Source organism: Marmota monax, unplaced genomic scaffold (assembly GCF_021218885.2).
Source record: "Marmota monax isolate L192 unplaced genomic scaffold, Marmota_monax_Labrador192_F-V1.1 WCK01_AAM20220418_F8-fsc00003, whole genome shotgun sequence".
NCBI lineage: Eukaryota > Metazoa > Chordata > Mammalia > Rodentia > Sciuridae > Marmota > Marmota monax.
In genome coordinates, this window is record NW_026694084.1 from 28,648,435 (window position 1) to 28,663,658 (window position 15,224).

At 42.4% G+C, this 15,224-nt stretch overlaps 1 protein-coding gene and 1 long non-coding RNA gene across 4 annotated transcripts in view; one reads left to right on the top strand and one right to left on the bottom strand.

The window, feature by feature from the left end:
* Window positions 1–15,224, top strand: part of LOC124106825 (uncharacterized) — a 44,272-nt gene that overhangs the window by 25,324 nt on the left and 3,724 nt on the right. The window contains exons 3-4 of one of the 2 annotated variants that reach the window (XR_009228681.1): window positions 617–14,539; window positions 14,813–14,954. This is a non-coding gene — a long non-coding RNA (uncharacterized LOC124106825). The remainder of the gene's footprint in view (window positions 1–616; window positions 14,540–14,812; window positions 14,955–15,224) is intronic. The other variant, XR_009228682.1, reaches the window with a different exon arrangement.
* Window positions 1–15,224, bottom strand: part of Fbxo32 (F-box protein 32) — a 35,934-nt gene that overhangs the window by 9,466 nt on the left and 11,244 nt on the right. Inside the window, exons 5-7 of one of the 2 annotated variants that reach the window (XM_046464621.2) lie at window positions 11,878–11,952; window positions 5,016–5,109; window positions 4,079–4,263 (exon numbers count right to left, since the gene is read on the bottom strand). In XM_046464621.2, coding sequence (XP_046320577.1) covers window positions 4,079–4,263; window positions 5,016–5,109; window positions 11,878–11,952 — 354 coding nt within the window. The remainder of the gene's footprint in view (window positions 1–4,078; window positions 4,264–5,015; window positions 5,110–11,877; window positions 11,953–15,224) is intronic. The other variant, XM_046464622.2, reaches the window with a different exon arrangement.

The window sequence follows — 15,224 nt, forward strand, 5'->3', positions numbered from 1 at the left end:
TAACTGCTTGCATGCCTTCTTCTGCCTGAATATAAACATATAAAAGAAAAATACGTCACTCTCGCTCCTCCAATCAAGCATTGGCTAGAATCCATTTCTGTCTACCCTCCCCCTTGTTTCAAAACACTGCCTGGCCCACAGCAAGGTTATTAGATTTGATTTCTCTCCTCTACAAACCAGTTCTTTTAATTTTTCCTTCATCTTTTATTATGTGAATTATACTTGCCAATAAAAAATTGGTTCAAAATAATTAGATATGAAAATTTCGAAGGAAAACAAGATTATGTGTTGGGAAGATACTGCTAGAACTTTGGCAAATAAAAAGCATTTACTCCCCAAATCACCTTCCTATTTTCATGCAACAACATACCTCTCTTTTGGGCCAAACTGTTAAAAAGTATGTTTTAAAATACAGTCCAGACTGTAGTAATTAAGTCCCTTCTCTCTCTCTCTCTCCCTCTCTCTCTCTCTCCCTCCCTCCCTCCCTCTCCCTCCCTCTCTCTCTCTCTCCCCCTCTCCCTCTCTCCCTCTCACTCTCTTCCCCCTCTCTCCCCCTCCCTCCCCCCCCCTCCCTGTCCCTCTCCCTGTCCCTCTCCCTCTCCCCCAACCCCTGCAGAGTTGGGCATTCACATGGAAAGCTCTTCAGAGCTGGTGGGTTCCAGCAGGGCCCTGAAGATAATAGAGCTCAAAGCCCAGGAGGGTTGGGGCATAGGACAAGATGGAGGAGGAAGCACAGCCCTTGAAGACAGGCCTGGATTCAATCCCTGTGCCAGATCCTACCAACACTGAGACTCCAGTCAAATTACACCCAGCCCCCCATATCCTGAGACCTGCATCCTTGGATTTAACCAGCCAATTTAACCAGAAATTATTTTAAAAATATCACATTTGTGTTAAACTTGTATAGGCATCTTTTCTTGATCATTATTCCTTAAACACTATATCATGACAACTATTTACATAGCAGTTAAATTGTATTATAAGTGATTTAGAGACAGGAGGTTCTGCATAGGTTAAATGCAAATACTATGTCATCTAATCTAAAGGACTTGAGCATCCATGGGTTTTGGTATGCTCAGAGGATTCTGGAATCAATCCCTGGGGGGCTTATTGAAGATGACTACTCTAATTTTTCTCATTGATAAAATGAGGCAATGCATATCTTACAGTGCTGCTGGGTGGAGCAGATGGGATCATGCACAGAAGTACTTACTACAGTGACCAGTAAATTTTGGCCATTAGTTCTATTTACAATTCACTAGATGAGCTAATTAGTACATATGAAGGTCTTAGAAGAGTGAGTGCACAGAGCAAGCTCTTGATAATAATAACACTCAACACCTTTAAAACACTTGCTACACATCAGACACTATTGAAACTGCTTTGTATAGATTAATTTTATGAACACTCACACCAGGGCCTATTCCTATTTTCAAAGGGAGGAGAGCGAGGCATGGAGAAATCGAATAACTTTCCCCCAAACCTGCAGTTAGTCATATTTATCCTCCATGATCCATGGCAGTATTTTCTAATATGCACTGTTGAACCCTGGATAAGTACTTCAGTGGGTCATGGAGGAGACTCCCCTTCAAACGTGCATTCATTCAACTCAAACTGCTTGCCACCTCTGTGCCAGGTGTGGAGGAATGGGTAAGGCCCTGTCTTTGATATACAAACCATATCTCAGTAGTAACCCTAAATTGTAATGGCTTAAACGCAACATTCCACTCTGTCTTTGTGGAATCTGTAAACCAGTGGTCAGAGATGGGAAAGTACCTATGCATGAGATGATTTTGGATCATAGTAACTGCTCTGAAGAAGGCTGTGGTTTCAATAGTTGGGGTGGTCAGGAAGGTTGCAAGCCAGGAAGATCAGAGTGTACAAAGAGTAGCTGGGCTTGGCGGGACACCTCAAGCAAAATGAAGTGGGGTGAGCTGCTGCGTTTGGTCTCTTCTGCACAGGATTTCATTGGATTAAAAAGTTCTTTTTTTTTAATTAAAAAAATGGATCACTGGATAAATAGTTGGAAGAAAACTGGATGGGGAAAAATGTTTGGAAACCACGAAAGTTAAGCTAGCTTTGCCATTTTAGGAATAAGCAGTCCAGGGTTCTGACCTTAGCTCTAGCTCTAATTGCTGTGTAATGCTGGGAAAGTCACTAGGCTTCTCTGGTCCCCATCCTAGCTCCAGCACATGAAGGGTAATAGTAACTATTATGGTTACCTACCAAGAGTGTTTGGGGACCAACTAAGGAGAGCTCTGAGGGAGTAAGCCCATGCAAGTACTAGGTATGTCTGGGAATAGATGTGGCCAATGGGGGCTCCTATAGTGTGGGCAGGGGGACCATGGTGAGCTCTGAGCAAGTGTGACCATCTAATGGCTGTTCCAACATTGCTGGAGGGAGGATGTCTTTGGGACAAATGAGACTTGCTCCTTTATATCACTGGCTGGGTAATTCTTTCCTGATTTAAGATAGGAAATATTAAATCCAAGCCGGGTGTGGTGGTGCATGCCTGCAATCCCAGTGGTTTGGGAGGCTAAGGCAGGAGGATCTCAAGTTCAAAGCCAGCCTTAGCAACTAAAGTTGCTCAGAGCCTGTCTCAAAATTTAAATAAATAAGTAAGTAAGTAAAGGGCCAGGGATGTGGCTCAGTGGCTAAGTACTTCTGGGTTCAATCCAGGCCACAGAGAATTCTAGAAATCGAGAAGAAGGGGTAAATGAGTTTTCTCTGAGAGAGAAGATGAAATTTCAGTTTCAACTTCACACTGTCAAATGATGCCTACATTTGAGAGATGGGCTTGGGGTAAATTATTAGAATGCATCAGGTTACTATTCATGATAAACACTCACATTCTCTTAAAACAATCCAATAACTGAAATGGCTTCTGTGGGGCAACCCACCTTTGTGCTCTGCTCTGTGCATGCATGTGTGTGCCTGCATGAGCGTGTGTGGGTGTGTGAGGTGTGGGTGTTGTAGCCCACGTGACTCTAAGAGAGCCAAATAACTCTGAGGCTTCTAATTATCCCCTCTGTTCCTGATCTTAAGAAACCAAGGCATAGGGAAATTGTTAACAGTAAAGGACATGCAGTTCGAACACTTCACATAGTAAACCACTTCTTTAAAGGGGGTTGGGGGGCTAGGGGTGTGGCTCAGTGGAAGAGCACTTGCCTAGCATGAGCAAGACCCTGGGTTTGATCCCTAGGACAATAAAATAAGGTAAAGGAGATCTCTGCATACTACCTTCTCCTGATATGGTACAGCCCTAACTTTATCAGTGTGGGTCCCGGAAACCACTTAAACAGCAGTCAGATAAGTCAGTGGTCAGATAAGTCAGTGTCAGATAAGTAGGCAAAGTGCCATGTGAGGTGCCTAAGTGTCTGTCCATTAGTGAGCCCAGAGAGATCATTCCAGCATCTTTTGTATATTTTTTGTGTGCCTCAGTCTTTCTGCTCACTATTAAGAGGACAAGAGCCGAGGGTGAGTTATGTTTTGAAGCTAAAAGGAACTACTGATAATGGTAGCCATGTTTTGCTGGTAACATATGGCTTCCCCTCGCCCTTTGAGTGAGAAGTGCCTGGTTTTGCACATGCATGTCCACAGTCTCTAATCACAGTCTTCCTTTGTACAACTAATAATTGGAAACAGGATTTTAAAAGGCTGGTACCAGTCCTCCAAGCCACAGCCTCCACAGCACTACTATAGTCAAGGCAGCATCCCAAAGCTGCAAATAATTCATTCTTTGTGAGAAATGGGAAGAGAAATCTCTGCACCCTACTGAGTACTTCAGTGGGACAGCTAGCATCTGCCCTAAAGCCAAGATCCCATGATGTTTCAAGATCTTAGATGATTCATCTGGCTGTGCTCTTTCACATACTTTGATCCTGTACTGCCAAGTTCTTCTTCCTACCCTCCCTTTAGCAGGAAGCCCCCTCAACCTCAGCCCATCTTCTGCACCAGGCTAAAGCATGGAATCAGAGGAGATCAGACTCCTTCATCACAGTGTGGATTTGAAGTCCTGGCAAGACTGCCAGGCATCCCAGTGGCGGACCCAATTGCCTGGAGGAGCCTTCCCGCTTACCCTGGTAATCTGGATGTTGTTCAGCTGCTGCTGCCAGTGTAGAATCGTCTCCATGCGGTACACCCACATGTTAATGTTGCCCACCAGCACAGACTTGCCGACTCTCTGGACTAGTGTACATAAGGATGTATAGAGGGTCTGCAGTAGTTCCCTTATGAGTCTAATGTTTTGCTGGTCTTCAAGGACTTGAGTAGAGAAGAAAAAAAATACAGTTATGATAGTGGAACACTGTGTGTTTTTAAAGTGAGCTTTTCTTCTCATCTGCTCCTGTTACCAGGCACTGCCTCTGGGGATACAGTTTTCTTTCTCACCAGTGTTGATTCTACATTTGGCCAAGCTTCTGTACTCAAGGCTAAGGGGTAGAGTTTCCATGATCTAGGTCCCTCTTTGTTCTTCCTGATTCTCTATAAAGCCCCTTTCTCTCTCCATTGTTCCATAGCACCAATGATTCACCTGATCAGAAAGCTGCTACTTTTGCTCAGTAGTGGCATCTTTTAGATCACCAGTGGAAAGAACACAGTTCTGGGGTTAGGAGGTTGGGTTGATCTCTGTATGATTGTGGACAAACCCCTTCTCCTGGGTGTATAATGACCTACTTAAGCCAGAAGTCTAAGGTTCCCTGTAGCTCAAATAACCTAAGAATTGAGATGCACACAGCTAAATTTCCTCGTCATTTGGAGACTCAGTAGCTAAGGGTGGGATGTGTGCTCCCATGGAGAAGCTTGCGATGCAAAGCAGAGCGAATGAATCATCCCAGAGACACAGGACGATGATGGTCTCATTCTTTGCCATCATCAGAACGTGGTACCCCTGAAATGCAGCTGGAGTTATTCATTTCCATCCACTGATATTAATTTAAATCAAATACATGTCTACTGTATGAGAAATCCATCTGTCCATCACCTTGCCTACAAAAAGGGTGAGAGAGTGGGCTCACCTTTTAGTACCACCTTTTCCAAAATGTTCATGAAGTTCTTTTGGGCGATACCACTCAGGGATGTGAGCTGTGACTTTGCTATCAGTTCCAACAGCTGTGGATAAAAATAGAAGTTGCCAGGCTTAGAATTTGGAGATATTTTTCTCTTCTAATCTTCACTTTTGAGTCACATGACATGTAGACACAGACTGACGAAGAGAGATAAATGGCAGGCAGGACTACCAGGCAATAAAGCAGATGTTTGACATGAGAGACAAATGGGGTAATTCAAGACCCATGAATCAGGCTGAATATTTAATTGCTTTTTTCCTTTTAAATGTAAAGACTTTTGGCTTTGGGGGTGGGTAATCCATTCTACTTTCCCTACTTCAGTGGGCAGAGCTGAGGGTACTCTGAAGAGAACAAAATCTCCCATGATGCCTCTTGAGTTCTGCATAATCAGTCCCCCTACCCGCCTCACAGAACTTCTCTGCTCTGCTCCCACTTGAACTTTTCCCCCATTGGCACCGACTGCCTTGGAGGCACCTGGAAGCTCATGTTCAGTACTTCATGCATTTTTCAAGGACATAGCAATTAGTTTCCAGATATCTCCTGCTTATGAAGTGTTCAATAAATGCACCTATTCATTAGAATCTCACTGCACTCAACTTTCTATAGAAAGGGGCCAATCAGAGCAGAGTGAGGGCAATTTAAGGACTTGTAGTCTGAATACCTGTTTTGATCTGGTGGCAGTGATGTCACTGTGGCTGAGAACTAGGATCCTCATAATTCTTAGCCTTGATCAAGTCTTGATTTGACTGTGATTATGGGCAAGTCACTAGCTTTCTTGGTAACCCAAGGTTTCTATTAATACTCAGAGTCCCTGAGGTTGTTGTGAGCTTTAAATGAGACAATGCACATGCAGCCCTTAGTGCAGTGTCTGGAACATATTGGGTGCTAAAAAATATCGATTGGCTTGTTGAAGGACTATGTCCCGTTCCTAATCTGCTATCCCCAAATGGAACAGATAAGAACTGAAGTTGGTGTGTTCTTAGTTTAGTTTTCTTTCCTTGTATGGGAAAATTCTGTACTCCTGTGTCATGATTTTAAAAACCCCAAAGATTCTACTGTTGAAACACGAAAGTTCAACAGTAGAATTTTTGCAGGGGTCTTACAGATGGTCTAGTTCGACACACTAAACAGATGAACAAAGTGAGGCTTAAGCAAACAACTTCACAGCCAGCAAGAGGACAAAGCAGTATCTTGGAAATGGGAAAATAAGGAGACACTCCTCATGCTTTCCAACAGGTATCAAAAGAAAGGGTTGACACAAAGTGAAAATTAGTTTCAGAACCCACCAGGTCCCCAGGAGAGCAAACTAGATTGAGACTTTGTAAAATAGAAAACTAAGACCCTTTCTTTCTTGGAATTCCTGTTCCTAGGAACTTTCTATAAGAGATGGCCCTGGCCAGGATCCCACGCAACTCCAAAACACTGACTATGGTGCTGTGTTGGGTGCTGGCATCAAGGCTGAGGGAAGAAGCAAAGTGAAATTTAAAAAACCTGGGTTGCAGAGGAGGACTGAAATCTTGGCTCAAGCCCCAGGCAGTTGAGAGCACCTCTGCTTCCAAAGCACTTGTTCAAACATTTGTCCCCACTGAGCCTTTTAGGCACCTGTCAAACCCCCGGAAAGACTTCATTTCCTGAACACAAATTTTAAGTTGAAAAATAAGAGAAAAAAAGAGAAACCCAAAACACTTTTCGTGCCTGGATATGTATCTTCCACACACATAGGAACTGGTTTTTGGGGTGAGAACTAGTGACCTAAGGCTGGAAGGTAGGAGCTGACTGTGTTGCTAAGAAAGGCAAGAAATCAAAACACGGGTAGAGGACATGGCTATGGGCAGTGACCACACTGAATGCTCTCTGCCTATCTGATTTACTTCTGCCACCAACCAGCATGTGACAGTCAAGAGATGAGTGAAAGTGGCACAAAGGGGCTAGCCAAACTTTTCATTTATCTCCCTGACCCACAGCAAGATCCAGAAGGCCCAGGCGGTGGTTTATTAATACCCTGAGCCTCACATGATCAGCACAGAGCAAGATGAAAGAAAACAAAAGCCGGGAGTCTGCTCTGGAGGCAGCCGGCTCACTGTGACTCACCACTGGGTGGGAGGTGGGTCGAGGGGGCAGGAGGAGCGAAGGCAGCGCTTGGCCTGAAATCTGTCCAAAACCCAGATTCCATGTGATTACCATCTCATGGAGGGTGTCAGTTTTAATCTCGTCTAAAAGTGCACCAATCACAAGGACAAGAAAACTCTGAAGGCTCTGACTGTGCATTTAACGGGAAACAAAAAGCCCTTTGGACTGGCTGAGATTATCTTCTTTGACTAGGCCAGGGAAGAATATATCAGCAAGGATTTGTCAACAGACAGCAGAATGACATGTCAACTACTCTGTGTTTCATCCGATCTCAAGGGAAAGTCTCTTTTTTTACTGCCAGGCAGCTGTGGAACCCTGGAATAGGAGACCTGGATTCTTCAGCTTGGTGACCTTTACAACTGTCATTCATTTGGCAAGTGTTTCTGAGTGTTCACTTTGTCCTAGCGTTGTGGTAGGTCATGCCCATCGGGTATGACGGTAAAGACACATGATCCTTAGTCTCAAGGAGTTTACTGTCTAGTCATTTAATCTCTCATAGCCCCAGTTTCTTTATTTCTAAAATGGCAATAAAAAAACTACCTACTTCACAGGATTATTATGAGAATTAGGTGAGATAAATACGTAAAAATCCATGCCCCAAATAAGGCATTATTATTATTATAAGATAGTTTTCTTCTTTGAAATCCCAGTCTGCTAGTGAAGTTTGAAGTTGACATCTGGGGTTGGCAAACTTCTGAAAAGGGCCAGTTTAGTAAATGTTTAGGGTTTGTGGATTTCATGGTCTCCTCTGTAACACTCAGGTTTATGGTGGTAGTGCAAAAGCAGCCTTGAACAATATGTAAATGATGTGTATAGGTGTGTTCTAATAAATCTTTATTTACAAAAACAGGTAGAGGGCCAGGTGCTTGGGCCATAGTTTGCCAACTTCTGATTTATAGCTAGAGTTTAAGAGTGGAAGTTCCAGAGCCCAACTGCTTGCCTCAGTTTTCCCATCTATAAAATATGCATAATAGTAGCATCCACTTCAAGTTACTGTGAAGATTAAACAAATTCATATAGCACTTACAACTGTGCTTGGTATACCAAATACATTATTATCATTGGCTTTTATCATAATACAGAGAATATTGCTAGATAAAATTATTGCCATTGCAGAAAATAGTGAATTAATAGGACAAAGTATAGCCCATTTAAAGACTCTATATTCTAGTTGTGTTGTCAATTAAATGCTTTCAAATTTAAATGTTTCTTTCTGTCATTTTTATTATGTTTGTGATGCCTTTAATAACTCCCTGTCTGTTGGTAAAAGCTAATGTTGACACATCTTTTAGACTTGCATAGATACACGTACCATGAAATCTTATTTTGCTAACAATAATGAGTGTTTACCATGTGACAGAGAATGTGCCAAGGGCTTTGCATACATGATCTTGTTTAATCTTCAACAACAACCCAATGAGGTAGTTTGCTAAAATGAAGACACTGAGGCTCGGAGAAGTTAAATAACTCACCTAAAGACGTACCAGCAAAAGCAAATGCGGGGCCAAATTTTACTCTTAATAGTAGCAGTACTATGTATTGTTATGTTCTGGGGACACAGAGCTTGGAAATTCACATCAGTATTATTCTGTGACTGGTGATCAGCTTTTCATGTTAAGGGAGAAACAATATGCAGCATGTTTGTAATAGCACATTTAGGAGGAGGCAATTGCTTTGGGTTAAACATTCAGTTTATTTTGTACGCAGGTCCAGAAACAGTAGCAGTGTTGTTTGGGACTAGTAGTAAAGAGGACAGAATTTGTTAATTTGACTTCAATGTTCATCGAGTTGTATGCCCCTGGGGCAGTAGGTTTGTATCTAGCAATTTGTTTACCAAAATGACTGAGCCAACTGGATTCTTCCTCCTTAGCCACAAGAGAAAAAAGAGAGCAGAGGAAAATGGATTGTTTGGAAGTGGTTGTTTGTTTTCTACTGGGCAAATTTAGCCCAGGTGCCAGTAATTTGTGGCTGTGTTTGAGAGGCAAGAGGGGGAGGGGGAAAAAGGAGGAGGGCTCTGGGCTCCTCCTGAATTCCACCTTGTCATTGTGGTGTGGCCAGTGTGGTGATCAGGCCTGATCTGTAGTGACTGGTTGAGCAGTAATAGGAATGAGGCTGTGCTACTAGAGGAAGGGGTGGTGGTCACCACTTGCCCAAACCACATCCTGCTCTTCAGCTTTAGCTCTTGCTAGTTTGGAGATGATGAGTTGGAGAAAAATCTAGTTGCAGGCAATGCAGAAGAGCAAATCTCAGAATGCACATCAACCACAAATGAAGTGATATTTGGAAGACACACAGGCAGGAGAGAGTTCCCTCCTACATTACTCACATAAAAGCAAGCTCCTTCTCTTCCCTCAGTGCATCCTAACATCGCTCTCTTATTTGTAAAAATACATCAGTGCATATCACTTCCATGCTTAAAATCCTCAAATGGGGCTGGGGTTGTAGCTCAGTGGTAGAGCTCTTGCCTAGCACATGTGAGGCACTGGGTTTGATCTTTAGCACCACATTAAATAAATAAATAAAATAAAGGTATTGTGTCCATCTACAACTTTAAAAAAAAAAAAGTAACAAAAATAGCAGCTTCCCTTGCCTGTTAGTTTAGAAGGTCAAAACCACATGGAGGTTAACCATGAGGCTGTTGCCCAAGCATACTCTATCTCATGGGAGATTGTTAAGAACAGAAGTTATGCTCCAACTCTTCCATCTCCCATGACAGCAGGGCTCTGAAGCTTGACTGGAAAGTCTGCCACTGTTATCAAAGGCAGGAAAGAGGACCAGCCTCAAGAAGTCCCAGCCATGTCTCACGCTCAGTACCCAAGCTGGGTGCCCACCAGAAGGTGATGTCTTTTGCAATAAACTCTTGGTTATATTAGGCAGGGCCTCTGCCTGCACTCAGTACCATGCACTTCCAAGACCCTTATTTACTCAATGGATAACACAGAGCATGAGCCTGGAAAGTTTTGTCCTGACTTTGAGCTTAAACACTGACAGGTTGGAAGAGGAAAAATTTCAGCAGCATTAATAATCTTCAGGCATGTCAAGATTGGGTAAATATTATTTGCAAGTGAAACATCTTTCTAACTGAGGGAGTTAAAATAGCGAGGGCCAAGTTTACATGAATTAATCGTATCCTCAGCTGAGAGGAACTTGCCTCTCCATCTTTCACTGATCCCAATTAATTTTGATGTTACATCGGTGCCCGGTTCTGAGCATCAATGGTTAGCTCAGTGATCTTTCTTAAACTGATATCCCCACCTCTATTCTGATTTTATGATGCTGAATGTCACACTGTCCTCAGCCCTCACCCATGATCACTCCCCTTCACTTCCATTCTTTCTCATATCCAGGTTTCTGCTCATGTCATTTGTCCCTTCAAAGCCTTCCCCCTGCCTCTCCATCTGCCAAATCCTGGTCATCCTTCAAAGAAGCAGATTCTCAGGTTCTACCTCTCCCAAGAAACCACTTGCTCCTAGCCAGTACCAAACTCAACTTGTTCATTAAATGTTGTGTCTTGTCACCCAAAGTAGGCTGGAAGTACCTGACAAGCAGGGGCCAGATCCCCCGTGATTCTCAAGTGGCTAAGGCACTGTGAGTTTGTGGCCTCAAAACAGAAGTTCATGGACTCAAAGGCTTTCTCTGTGCCTTTGAAGCACTGTGCACCCTGTGGAGACCTAGCAGGAGGATGATGGGAATTTGCTCCTGGACACTGTTGATCTCCTTCTTTAATGGAATCAAGAGACCTTCAGATACTAGTTGCTCAGAGCACAGTGTCAGATACCCTCAGGAACATTCCTCCTTGGACGAGCAAAAGTCTGCTGAACTGACACTTAAAAACTTAGCTTACCTATACAATTTGGCATGTTCCTCTCTATAATAAGCACCAACTCAGCTTAGAGATCTAAGTCAATTTCAACATAAAATATGTTTCTGAGCCTTTTGTGCTATGTGTCTAGATTCTGAGTCCTCAAGAAAAGCATTATACAAACTGGCATGCTTTTGATCCAGTGGTTTCCAAAATAAAATCAGATAGGAAAATACAAAGTCATCATCACTCATGATCATTTCTGAGAGTCCCTTTCAGATGGAGTCACAGCCCTTCTCTGTTGACTCTGTTGCTGTGTGGCAGCTGGCCACCTTCCCTCTATTCCAGATACCACCAGTTTTATGGCCCAGGTGGCAGGGCCACCCTCCATCACAGAAAGGCCACCAAGTGTGTGTAGCACCAAGTAAATCCCCAAGGTCATTGAAGCAGAGGAACCTATGTGCAGGGCCAGGCTGCTCATGCTAATCATGACCCGCAGGGGTTTGGCAACAGCATGCTCTCAATTTAAGGCACTGGGTTTAAATTTGAGTCATTGGGCCATATTCAACCTTTTGTTTGCCAAACCGCCAGTCAACTTAAACTAAAACATGTTTTTGGAAAATGCACTTCAGGGGTGGTAGGAATGCAGAAACTTTCTGGAAATATTCAAATAGACTTAGGGTGGTAATGTGGGGGGAAAAAAAAGAATGTGCATTGGTTTAGGTTGTGATGTTCTTTTTTGCTGCAGGAGGGTGGGTTGCAAATTTTACTTGTCCTTCCTGATCGAGTAACACATATGGGTTAGTATACTCTAGTCAGGGAAATTAGTACTCAAGTTCTGCATGACCTTCTGGGGCTGATAATGACAGCTACAGTTACCATATAGTTGCCCTCATTCTCATCCCATAGAGAGAGCTGGAAGTGATGATCAAGGTCATCCTGACATGATTTCTCCTGTAAGACAGTGTGTGCAAATAATTTAGTGATTATAGAAGAGGGCAGGCTCCATTCTGAACTTCTCCATCCAAGATATGTGGTGGAGGGGAGAATACACTGGAGCATGAGTCAGGACCAGATTCAGGTCCTGTTTTGCCTCTGCATCCCTTTCTGGCTAGGTGACCTTGTGCAAATCACTCAGTTCCATGGCTTCTGCTTCCTCATCTTTAAAATGGGTAACAACAACTGCCTTCTGAACCACCTGATGATGCTCATCAACAAAATAAAAGTACAGGGATGTGATCAGCAAACTGCACGGTAACAGACTTATCATATGATAATTGATAGCATCTGGAAATGTCAGAAGCCATTTCAAAATCATGAATCTGAAATACTGCTTTTTCAAGGTGCCCTGTTCCTTGTTTATTTCCCACCCTGCAGCTCCCTCCTGCTTGCCAGATTATGGTGCATGAAGTAGCTTCACCTTCAAAGCCTCTTCTCAAACCTGTGCAATCTCCTCCTAGTCAGATTTAAATGACTAGTCATCAGCAGAGCTCATGGGCTTCTTATCACACAGGCACTGTGACCTGCTTATCTCATTCAGTGTCAGTCACAGCTCTGGGAGGAGTACTATGATCATCATTCCCATGTAGCAGGTGAATGAGTGAGGCCTGTCCAGGATCATGCTCAACCAGCCTGTGGCCATTCTCTTAGCTGATCCTGAATCATAAAGTACACTGCTACTTTTGTCCAAATGGAATATTCTGCTCACTGGTCTCTGAACAGACCTGAGTCCTGCCTGCCTCCATTCAGTCTATCCCTACTCAAGACCAGTTCAAACCCCACTTTCTCCTTGAAGACTTTTTCAGCTACCCTGCCCACATGATCCTACCTCTGGAAGTTCATAGGCCATCTGGCTCTGCTACATCTTGGTACTTTCAAACTCTCTTATGTTGATGGCTCAGGTAACTTCCTTTAATGCATATTCCTCAAATAACCAGTTAGATGGTAAAGCAGTGGTCAACAACTTTTTATGTAAAGGCCAGATCATGAATGTTTTAGACTTACAGGCCATAATAACTCTGTTGCTCAACTCTGAACCCAACTATGCATTTAGCACAGAAAGAGTATTGACAATATTTAATGAATGAACATAGCTATGTTACAATAAAATATTATGGATACTGAAATTTGAGTTGCATATAATTTTTATGTTATAAAATAGTATAGTTTTTATTTGTAAGATATTAAAAAATATACAAATCATTCTTAGCTTGTAGTCCATGCAAACATAGGTAGTAGGCTGTATAAGCCTAAGGGCCAGCAATTTGCTGACACTTGCAGTAGACCTTAATGCAGGGTTGTATCTATTTTATCTTCCTATTTCCCTCACTGGATAGTGGCAGGGCCAAGTGACAGGAGCACAGATTCTGGAATAGTACAAATCTGAGTTCAAGTTCCAGTTCTACTCAGCAATCACAGTTACTTAGCTGTTGGTTCCTGCCCTTTTTAAGCTATGCTTTTTATTGGTATGGTTCAGGTTTTATCTTCATTTATGTTATCCCAATAATGCAGTTTTCTCAACTGACTCCGTGGGGAACAGGGATAGGCACTTGGGTAAATGTTGATGTTTTCTGTTGTTGAGCCTCACTAGCGAGAGCATAGGGATTTAAAAAATGTATACAAGTTCTAAGCACCCATTCTAAGCAAATAGGCAAATGTCCTCCAACCCCACACTGTATCTGTTCTGCAAATTGAGACTTCCTTGTCCCATCAGCCCAGATGTAGAACACCTATAAAAACTTACATTGAGTAATATACCGCTTATATTAACTTTGAAATAATTATTATGTTCACAAATTTGAAAACTTGGGACTTATTGGATTAATTGCCGAGGAAAGATGACTGCATATGTTTAGATCCTACCTCCTTCCTGAAAAATAAATTACAATGCATTTTGAAACTTATATAACATTTTCATATCCGTTATCTTTATTTTCCTACTGTATTTTCCATTCTCACAAAAATGTTTTAATACAGATATGATTACTCCAGTGTTATAGTTTGGAGAGGTACAGTGGCGGATTTGCAGATGGTGTCCCAGCTAATAAGCTTTGAATTCAAAGTGGGATGTCAAAGGGGCTGTTCCCTGTCCATTACTGCATTCATTCCTAATGGACCACAGTATATACCCTAGAAGTCATATCCAAAATTTAATTCTTCAGGGTCTGTTGTTTAAAACCCCATTATGTAAAATATAACATTTGGGCTCCAAAGTCATTTCTGAGCTGATGTGCAAACTTGAAAACTCATTGGGATCACCTGGCTAGCATTTTAAAGGGGGCAATACCCGAGTACTGTCTTCAACTAATTAAGTCTGAAGTTCTAGAGGCAGGCCTCTGAAGTCTGTCAAGCCTCGTAGTTGACTCTAATGTGCAGTCAGGGCTGAAATCCACTTAATTCTGTGACCTCTCTGTACCTGGTTAGTTAGCACCCATTTTCTCTTGGTCACCAACTGTCAACCCCATGACTGTCTCAGCCACCAGAAGCCTCTGGTCTTGAGGAAGAAGATAAGCTACTTTTGTAATTGGACTTCCACAAATAGGTAAGTTGCTACTTCTAATTATTTTCAATAATAGCTCAACTTGTGTTTAATTCATTGGGGGAATATAGGTGATTCAGCAGGGACACTGTGCATAGTTTGAAGCCAATTAAAATGACAAGCAGATGTCATTTAAAATTTTTTTTAAATTTATAACAAATTTTTTTCAGATCCCCAAAATTCCATGAAATTTTCATGCTTATAGAGATGTTAGCATTTTGAGGCAGCAGTGTTGACCATTTCTTTAATTATCTCTGCATGTCCCTTTTTTGGAAGATGACAGCCAGCATGAACATTAAAAAAAAACAAAGCCAGATGCGGTGGTGCATGCCTGTAATACCGGTGGCTTGGGAGGCTGAAGCAGGAGGATCACAAGTTCAAAGCCAGCCTCAGCAATGGCGAGGCACTAAACAACTCGGTAAGACCGTATCTCTAAATAAAATACAAAATAGGGCTGGGGATGTGGCTTTATGGTCTAGTGCCTCTGGGTTAAATTCCCAGTACCTAAATGAATGAATGAATGAATGAATGAATAAATACATAAAAATTTTTAAAAAGTTAAAAAATAAAATAAAAAACTGTGTGTGTGTCCTGGGGAGTGAATCTGGGGCCTTGCACATGGCAAGCAAGCACTCTACCAGTCAGTTACAGTCCCAGCTTTTTTTTTTTTTTTTTTTAATTTTTGAGA